Here is a 10,157-nt window from a genome sequence, read left to right as displayed (position 1 = left end):
CTTTCCCTGTCAATTTTTGTCATTCTAACTGGTGTAAGGTGGTATCTTAATGTGGTTTTGATTTGAATTTCCCTGATGGCTAATGATGATGAACATTTTTCATGTATCTGTTAGCCATTTGTATGTTTTCTTCAGAGAAGTGTTTTTTCATGTCTTCTGCCCATTTTCTGACTTGATTATTTGTTTTTTGGCTGTTGAGTTTGAGAAGTTCTTTATAGATCTTGCATACTTCTTTATTATAATGTCCTTTTCAGATTTTGGCATTAAGATTATGCATGCCTCATAAAATAGCATGGAAAATTGTCCCTCTTCTATTCTTTTGAAGATTTTGTGTAAGATTAAGTATTTTGATAGATTTGGTCATATTTAGTAGAACTATTTACTTTCACAAGTAAAGCCATCCGGTCCTGGAATCTTTTTCATGAAAAGATTTTAAAGTATATGTTACATTTCTCAGTAACTATGGAACTTTCAGATCTTCTACTTCTTGGGGGTCAGTTGTGGTGGGTGATATCTTTCTAGTAGTTTGCCAATTTCATCAACATTTCAAGATTATGAGAACATTCTGTCATGATCCACTCTGTGTTTTTAGGATGTCAGTGATACCCTCCTTTCATTCCTGACATCAGTAATTTCTGCCTTTTCTCCTTCATCCCTCAGAAGTCCTGTCATTCGATCAATCTTCTCAAATAATCACCTTTTGGTATAACATCTCTCTGGTGTATGTCTGTTTCCTGTTTAATAAATTTTGTTCATTATTTTCTTCCCTTCTATTTTCTTGGGATTTCATTCACTAATCTTTTTATAATATTTTCAGATGAATACTGATATCCTGCTTTTCTTCTTTCTAACATATGGATTTAAACCTATAAATTTCCCTTTAAACACAGACTTAGATGTATCCAAGGTACTATTTTTGTTACTCATCTTATGCAATTTTTAAATTTCAAAATTATTGTTTAGACCTGTGGCTTACTTAGAAGTACTTTTTAAGTTAAAAAATACATGAGGATTTTTAAATGTTCTATTTGTGATTTACTTTTGGTTTAATTTAAATTGCACACAAATATATTTTATACACCTTCAGTCCTTCGAAATTTGTTGAAAGCTGCTCTGTGTCCAGAATATAGTCCATGTGTGAGTATGTTCTTTGTAAACTTGAAAATCATGTACATCCTCTGATGAATGGATAAAGAAGATGTGGTATATATACATACCATGGAATATTACTGAGTCATAAAAAGAATGAAGTCTTGCCATTTGCAACAACATGGGTGGATATAGAGGGTATTATGCTAAGTGAAATAAGTCAGTCAGAGAAAGACAAATATAATATGATCTCACTCATATGTGGAATTTAAGAAACAAAACAAATAAACATAGGGGGAAAAAGGAGAGAGGCAAACCAGAAAACAGACTCTAACTATAGAGAACAAACTGATGGTACCAGAGGGGCTGGGGGGAATGGGTGAGTGAGGTGATGGGGATGAAGGAATGTACTTGTTGTGATGAGTACAGGGTGATGTATGGAAGTGTTGAACCACTATATTGTACACCTGAAACTAATATTACACCATATGTTAACTAATTGGAATTTAAATAAAAACTTTTTTTAAAAAAAAAAAGAAAAGAAAATGTACATCCTGCTGTTGAATGCTGTGTTCCATTAGGTTATGTTCACTAATTTACCGCCTAAACATTCCATATCCAGTTTGACATTTTGTATGATTGTTTTATCAGTTCCAAGAGAGGGCGTTAAAATCTCTTACATAATTGTGGATTTGTATTTTTCTCTTTTAAGTGCCATTTTTCCTTTGTTTATACTGAGGCTCTGTGGTCAGGTGCTTACACATTAAAGATGGTTGCCTGTCTTCTGGGTGAACCAAATGTTTCATCATCACTATGAAGTGTCCTCTTGTCAGTTGGTGCTTCCGTCTTGAAGTCTGCTTTGGGATTAGTATAGCAACTCTAGTGTTGTGTGGTTTGGGTGGTTTTTTGTTTTTTGTTTTTCTGAAATGTTAGTTTGCTGTGTATGTTTCCCATCATTTTTATTTTCAACACTTTGTTTGCTTTTTATATCTCTTATATAACATATGGCTAAGTTTTGTTTCTTCAGCCTGTCTACTAGTACACATCTTTTCACTGGAAACTTTATTCCATTTATGTTATACAATACACTTTAGTCCTTCATATAATACTGACATATTTAGGCTTTATGCATACGGTGTTCTTTGGTGCTTTTCTCTCTTGCCTATTTATTTTTCTCTTTTCTCCCTTTTTTCACATTCATGAAAAAAGTATTATTCCACTTTTTCTTTTTTGTTTAAAATAATCATTTATTGATTATTGTTTTCTTATTATTATATTCAGTTAGCCACTGTATAGTACATCATTAGTTTTTGATGTAGTGTTCAAAGATTCATTAGTTACTTATAACACGCGGTGCGCATCACAACATGTACCACTTTTTCTTTATATTAGCTTGGAAATTTTACATTTGTTTACTCTTTTTTCCTTTTTTTTAGTGGTTGCAAACAAATTACACTTGTATTTTTGACTTAACACAACTGACATTAGTATTTTTATTGACTTTCTGAACAATGGGGAAACCCTTTTAACTCTACTTATTTCCTCCCAAATTACCTATCTTTGTTGTGGTGTATTTTACTCTCTGCATTTTTAACCTGCCGTGGGTCAGTCTCCTGCTACCTGAAGGTCACCCTCTGCTTTTCTCCTGTGTGTCTACAAATTCTCTCTGATTAGTTTTACTTTATTTTTAGATGTACGCCTCTTTTTATTATGGATGTTCTCAAACACACATATACAAAACTAGAGTAGTAATGGATTACCTATTTGCACCAACCAACTTCAATAATTATCAACTTAGAGCCAATCATATCTAATCCCTCTAAATGGTGAGGACTTTTAACAGAAAGACAACTTTAATGTTACTATTATTCATAAAACAATTACTTCTTAATATTATAAAATTTCCATTTAGTGCTTTAATTGTCCTGATTGACTCATTTTTCTTTTACATTTTGTTTTGAAACAGGATTCAGTGAGGTCCATACATTGTGTTTTGTTGATGTCTCCTAAGTCTCTAATTCACTGGCTGTCTGTCCCTCTATTTCCATTTCAAAATTATTACTTCAACTTATTTCTTGAAGAAAACAGGTCGTTTATCCTGCAAAGCTTCTCACGGCACAAATTTTGCTAATCACATTCCTGTAGTGTTGATTAGCATATTCTTTTGCTCCTTATATTTCCTGTAAACTGGTAGGTCTAGAGTCTCAGTCTGATTCACGATTGATTTTTTGGCAGGAATATTTCATAAGTGTTGTGTGTATTTCCACTGAGAAGTCCACCTGGCTGAATCTCTTGTTTTGTAATATTAGTGGCCATTAGTAATCTTACCTAAATTCATTATTTCACTAGGGGTTTATAAGATGATAATATTCAAATTCTGTCATTCATCCTTCATTTATTAGTTGCACTATTATACATAGAGAAAATCCCTCTAAACAATTATTTCATCACTGTGAAGGTCACTGTGTGGATTCCCTCAGCATCATCCTCCAAAGGTAGCCAATGAAGGGTTTTTTTTCAGTATCATGACGCATGGATTTTTAACATATTTAATGTGCTTCAATTAAATTCTCAGTTTAAAATGCTGGTGAAAGTTCTTATTTTCACCTTCATTATTTTTTTATTTTTAACATTTTAAATTAAGGAACAATTCTCACATGATATAAAAGTCACAATTTTACCAGTTCAAACTGTACAAATAAGTGTGGTGTTTCATTTTTTATTATATCCACAGTGTTGTTCAACCATAACCCCTCTCTGGTTCCAGAATAGTTTCATCACACAAAGAAACCCTGTACCCATCAGCACTCTCCCTTCCCTCCTCCCCAACCATATTTTGGCAAAAACAAATGCCCTTCTGTCCCTGTTCTGCACGTTTTATATAAATGGAATTATAGAACATGAAGTCTTTTGTGTCAAGCTTCATTTATTTAGCATATTGTTTTCAAGGCTCATCCATGTTGTATCTTGTATTCCAACTTTATTTATTTTGGGGCGCCTGGGTGGCTCAGTCAGTTAAGCATCCGACTCTTGATTTGGACTCAGGTCATGACCTCAGGGTTGTGAGATCAAGCCCTGTGTTGGACTCCACGCTGGGCATGGAGCCTGCTTAAGATTCTCCCTCTCCCTTTCTCTTCCTCTGCCCTTCCCCCACTTGCTTGTGCACTCGCTCTCTTGCTTGCTCTCTCTCTCAAAAAAAAAAGAACTTTCTTTTATGGCTGAATATTGTTCCACTGTATGAATATTTCACATTTTATTTATCTATTCATCATTTGATGGACATTTGGCCTGCATCCACTTTTTGGTGATTAGGAATATTGCTATTATGAACATTTGTGTACAGGCTTTTATGTGAACATATATTGTCAATTCTCTTGGGCAAATACCTACATGTGGATTATGGTGGGTCATATGAGAACTCTATGTCTAACTTTCTGAGAAATGGCAAGACTATTTTCTACAGAGGCTGTACCACTCTTATATTTGTACCGGCAGTGTATGAGGGTTCTAATTTTCCCAAATTGTCACCAACACTTGTTCTTCTCTGTCTTTAAAAAAAAAAATGTAGCCATTCTAATGAGCAAAGTGGTATCTCATAGTGGATCCACATTTCCCTAATGACTAATGACATTGAACATCTTCTCTTATACTTATTGGCCAGTTGTATATTCTCTTTGGAGAAACGTCCATGCAAGTCCTTTGCCCATTTTAAAATTTGTCTGTCTTTTTCTTGCTGAGTTGGAAGAGTTCTGTATATTTCTAGATCCTTTATTAGATTTATAATTTGTTGATATTTTCTCCCATGATATGGGTTTTGTTTTCATCTTTTGATAGTGTCCTTTGATGCACAAGATTTTAATTTTGATGAAGTTCAATTTGTCTATTTATTTTATTTTTAGTTTTTCTATTTTGTTGTTTGCGCTTTGATGTCATATTTAAGAAACTGCTGACTAATCCCAAGTCACAATAATTTACACTGATGGCTCTTTCTACTCTAATATTTTTATAGTTTTAGCACTTGCATTTAGGTCTTTGTCCATTTTGAGTTAATTTTTATATGTGTTGTAAAAGCTTTTAATGCATTCTTTCGCATGTGGATATTCAGTTTTCCCAACACCCAAGATTATTTTTTACTATTGAATGGTGCCCCTGGTCCCTTCATTGAAAATTGCAGATGTGTGATTTTATTTCTGGATTCTCGATTCTGTTCCATTGGTCTATGTCTATCCTTGTGCAAGCACAACACTGTTCTGCTTCTTAGTAAGTTTTTGAAATCAGGAAGTGTTAGTTCTCCTACTTTGTTCTTTTTAAATACTGTTTTGGCTATTTAGGGTCAATTTCTGCCAAAAAAAAAGGGGGGGGGGCAATTGGAAATTTGAAAGGATTGCATTGAATCTGTACATAAATTTGGGGAATACTGCATCTTGACATTATTAAGTCTTCCAGTCCATGAAAGTGGGATACCTTTACATTTATGTAGGTCTTCTTTCATTTCTTTCAGAAATGTTTTGTAGTTTTTCTGTATCTACTGAGATGATCATGTGTTTTTTCCCCTTAATTCCATTTGTATGGTGTATTATATTGAATGATTTTTGTATATTGATCCACCCTTGCATTCCTGGGATAATTCTCACTTAGTTATGCTGTATAATCCCTTTAATGGTCTTCTGAATTTAGCTTGCTAGTATTTTGTTAAGGATTTTTGTATCTACATTCATAAGAGATATTTATCTGTAGCTTCATTTTCTTGCAGTATCTTTGTCTCAATTTAGTGTTAAAACAATACAGACCTTATGAAATGAATTAGAAGTGTTTTCTCCTATCCTCTTTTTTAGAGTTTGAGATGTACTGGTGTTAATTCTTTAAAAATTTGGTAAAAGTCACCAGTGAAACGATCTGGTCCTCAGCTTTTCTTTGTTGGAAAAGTTTTTTAACTACTGACTCAATCTGTTTGCTATACATCTTCTCAGATTTTCTATTTCTCCCTGAGTCGGTTATGTTAGTTTGTGTGTTTCCAGGAATTTGTTCATTTCTTCTAGGTTAGCTAACATGTGGCATACAATTGTTCTAATATGTTCTTACAATACTTTTTATTTCTGTAAGGTCAGAAGTCACATCTCTGCTTTCATTCCTGATTTTAGAAATTTAAGTCTTCTGACTTTTTTCTTGGTCAATCTAGCTAAAAGTTTGTCAAGTTTGTTAAACTTTTCAAAGAACCAACTTTTAGTGTCATTGATTTTCTGCATTATTTTACTCTTCCCTAATTCATTGATCTCTTCTCTAATCTTTATTTCATTCCTTCTATTTACTTTGAGCTTAGTTTTGTGTTCTTTTTCTACTTTCTTTTCTAAGATGGGAAGTTAAATTATTGATTTGAGATCTTTTTTTAATGTTGGTGTTTATAGCTATAAATTTCTGAGTCCTTCTTTCATTGCATCTCCTAAGTTTTGGTATGTTGTGTTCCCATTTTCATTTATCTTAAAATACTTTATAGTTTCCATCATGATTTCTTCTTTTACCATTGGTGATTTAAAAATGTGTTGTTTAGCTTCCACATATTTGTAAGTTTTCCAAATTGCCTTATGTTGTTGATTTGTGATTTCATTTCATTTTGTTTGGAGAACATACTTAGTATAATTTAAATCTTTTAAAATTTATTGAGACTTGCTTTGTGAACTAACATATGGTCTATCATATGGTGCACTGGAGAAGAATGTATTCTCCTATTGTTGGATACAGTGTGTTCTACATATGCCTGTTAGGTCTATTTGGTTTATAATATTGTTCAAATCCATTATTTCCTTGCTGATATTTAGTTTTGTTTTCTATTCATTATTGCAAGTGGAGTATTGAAGTCTTAAACTATTATTGCTAAATTCACTTTGAGTCTTGAAGGATATTTTGGGTAGATGTAGAATCCTAGTTGGTAATTGTTTTCTTTGAACAAAGGAAAATATAATTCCTTTTACTTTGGTTTCCATCATTTTTAATCTCATAAGCCAATTGTCAGTCTTACTTCTAAAGTTGATACTTTGAAGCAACTATGTCTTCTTTTTTTTAAAAAAAAAAGGTTTATTTATTTATTTTGGGGGGAGGGGCAGTGGGAGAGGAAGAAAGAGTCTCAAGCAGACTCCACGCTGAGTGCATGTCCGCCATGGGGCCCAATCTCACAATCCTGAGATCACGACTGAGCCAAAACCAAGAGTTGGAAGCCTAACTTCACCACCCAGGCGCCCCTGAAGTGATTATGTCTTCTTTCTCAGGCCGCTTTTAATATTCTTTTCTTTATTTTGGTTCTAAATAGTTTTATTGATATGTCTAATTGTGGTATTCTTTGTATAAATCCTGCTTTGATTTTGTAGGGTTAATGAATCTGTAGAATAATATCTTTCATTAGTTTGAGATAATACTTAGCCATTATCTCTTCAAGTTCTGATTCAGCCTATTTATCTCTTTCCTCTTTTTTTTAGGAATTCATACTATGTTTGTCTCTATGTCTTCAGTCTCTAACCTTCATTTCTGATTTTTCTATCCTTTTTCTCTTAATGCTTCACTCTGAATATTTTCTACTGATCTGTATTCTAGTTCACGGATTTTCTCTTTAGCTATTTCTAATCAGTAAAATTCATTCGCTGAGTTCTTATTTTAGTCATTGTATTTTTTAAAAGTTAGATATTATTCTCTTTATCACCTCAACATTTCTGCTAAAATTCTTAGTCTCATATTTTATCCTTTAAACATAACTTTAATTTTCTTAATTTAAATTCAATTAGCCAACATATAGTACTAGTTTTTGATATAATGTTCAATGATTCATTAGTTGTATGTGTGTTAACTCCAAAATCTGAAACTTCTTTGGGTTTTCCTATTATTTCTCTTATTTTAATTCATATTGCAGGAACTCCTCAATTTTTGAATTGTGTGTCTGGCAGTATATACACAAAACTTTTATGGATAACACTGAGGTCTAGGATAATGTGTCTTCCTCTTGAGATATGTTTATTTTTGCAAGGTGTCAGAGACACTAGCACTCAGATCACATCTTAATACAATTTCAGTGATTGAAATGGTCAGAAGCGGAGCTGCCTACCTACTCCTTATTTACATCACTCTTATGGTGCATCCTGGGTGATTCCTAGTAACCAACCACTGTCAGCATTAGCTCTGCAAGACAGGAAAAACCTCACTGCTTAGCCACCTGGCCTCTCAGACTTCCTTTTCAAAATTGGCTTATGTCTCAAGGGAAAAAGAAGCTCTCAGTAATGAAATCCCTGGGCCTCTGTGTTTATCTTGAGTTTTGTTTAGTAATTTTTTACTAAATCATTAACTCTCTTATACCTTCAATCAGATTTTGTTTTTATTGTTGTTTATCTTTTCTTAACAGTCTTCAGTAGGAAGTTTAGCTTGACCTACTTAGTCTGCCAATACTGGAGCTGTAACTCCCCTGGTGAGGACTGAGGCTTATGCCACCCCACAGAAATGGAAACTTCTCCATGGTCTACTTTCAAGATTTTGTGCTGGAGGGATTTGAGGGTGGCCTGGGGACCCAGGCCCTGCTCTTTGCTGTGTTCCTGGCCCTGTACATGATGACTGTGTTGGGGAACCTCACCATGATCATGGTTATCACCCTGGATGCCCACCTGCACTCCCCAATGTACTTCTTCCTCAAGAACCTCTCCTTCCTGGATTTGTGCTACTCATCTGTCATCACCCCCAATGCCCTGGTCAACTTCTTTTCCCCATCCAAGGTCATCACCTTTGCAGGCTGTGCCACCCAGCTATTCTTTTTCTCTCTACTGGTCACCACTGAAGGCTTCCTCCTGGGTGTCATGGCCTATGATCGCTTCATGGCCATCTGCAGCCCCTTGCGCTACCCCATCACCATGTGCCATTCTGCCTGCACTCGCCTGGTTCTGGGCACCTACTGTGGAGGCTGCCTCAACTCTGTTGTGCAGACCAGCTTCACATTCCGCCTCCCATTCTGCAGCTCCAATCATATCAACCACTTCTTCTGTGATGTTCCGCCCCTGCTCCAGCTCGCCTGTGGCAACACGGCCATCAATGAACTTCTCTTGTTTGGTATCTGTGGGATCATCATTGTAGGTGTGACATTTGTGGTCCTCGTCTCTTATGGCTACATCACAGTGACCATCCTGAGGATGCGCTCAGGAGCTGGGAGACGCAAGGTCTTCTCCACCTGTGGCTCCCACATGGCCGCAGTGACTCTCTTTGTTGGGACTGTCTTTGTCATGTATGCCCAGCCAGGAGCAATTGAATCCATGGAGCAGGGCAAGGTGGTCTCTGTCTTCTACACGCTGGTCATCCCAATGCTCAATCCCCTCATCTACAGTTTGCGAAACAAGGATGTGAAGGAGGCCCTGTGGAGGCTGGGCCAGAAATACACAGCCATGTGAAGGATGTGGTGGAGGAAAGAGTGTGTTCTGCAGGCTGGATGGAAGCCTCAGAGAGACACTGAACTATGAAGACCTCCTCAAACCTCTTCCACTTCCAGATGGAATTGGATATGTTAAGAAACTCATTCATTTACTCTTTCAATCAATGTTGCTTGAAAGCATTTAATGGACCAGACGTTTACTAAGTGGGAAATGCATAGACAAATAAGGATGTTCTTCACCCAAAACTCTAAATGTTCAGAGAAGGAGCAGTGACTTGAATCACATGAAGACTAGGCAGAGCAATCACTGGGCATCAAGGCAGGGGTGGGTCTTCTGCCTATTACTTACCATGGTTCTCTGGGCCATCCATGAGATTTAGTGGGAGAGAAATCAGATGTTTGTGCATCTTGATCAAACTTGGAAGAAATAAATGTCTTAAACACTGTACCTTCACCCTCCTGTCCTCCAGATGCAGGGCCTTGCTGTCTCCTCTTGGCCAGACATGAGCATTTACCTCTCATAAATGGGCTGCCATCCTCAATACCATTGCCAGAGAGATCTGTCTAAAATAATAATGTAATACATGGCTAAGCCATTCCCCATGGTGGGTTTGGTGTCATTAGGAATAGGCTTGGCTGGAGTGGTTCAGGTCTGATGATAGGGCCTCTCTCA

The 10,157-nt window shown here is 35.8% G+C and overlaps 1 protein-coding gene across 1 annotated transcript; it reads left to right on the top strand.

Annotated features, from left to right (window-relative positions):
• Positions 1 to 8,552: 8,552 nt before the first annotated feature.
• On the top strand, positions 8,553 to 9,617 carry LOC116633974 (olfactory receptor 12-like). Its single transcript, XM_032407006.1, has one exon. The coding sequence runs from the start codon at positions 8,553 to 8,555 to the stop codon at positions 9,501 to 9,503; it is 951 nt and encodes a 316-aa protein (XP_032262897.1). The 3' UTR covers positions 9,504 to 9,617.
• The last annotated feature ends 540 nt before the right edge of the window (positions 9,618 to 10,157 follow it).

Source organism: Phoca vitulina, unplaced genomic scaffold, assembly GCF_004348235.1.
Source record: "Phoca vitulina isolate PV1807 unplaced genomic scaffold, GSC_HSeal_1.0 scaffold1, whole genome shotgun sequence".
NCBI lineage: Eukaryota > Metazoa > Chordata > Mammalia > Carnivora > Phocidae > Phoca > Phoca vitulina.
The sequence above is the reverse complement of the archived record's forward strand: the minus strand, read 5'-3'. Positions and strand labels throughout refer to the sequence as shown.

Excerpts from the sequence above, each read along its gene's own strand:
- LOC116633974 (XM_032407006.1), top strand. The coding sequence starts at position 8,553 with ATGCCACCCCACAGAAATGGAAACTTCTCCATGGTCTACTTTCAAGAT.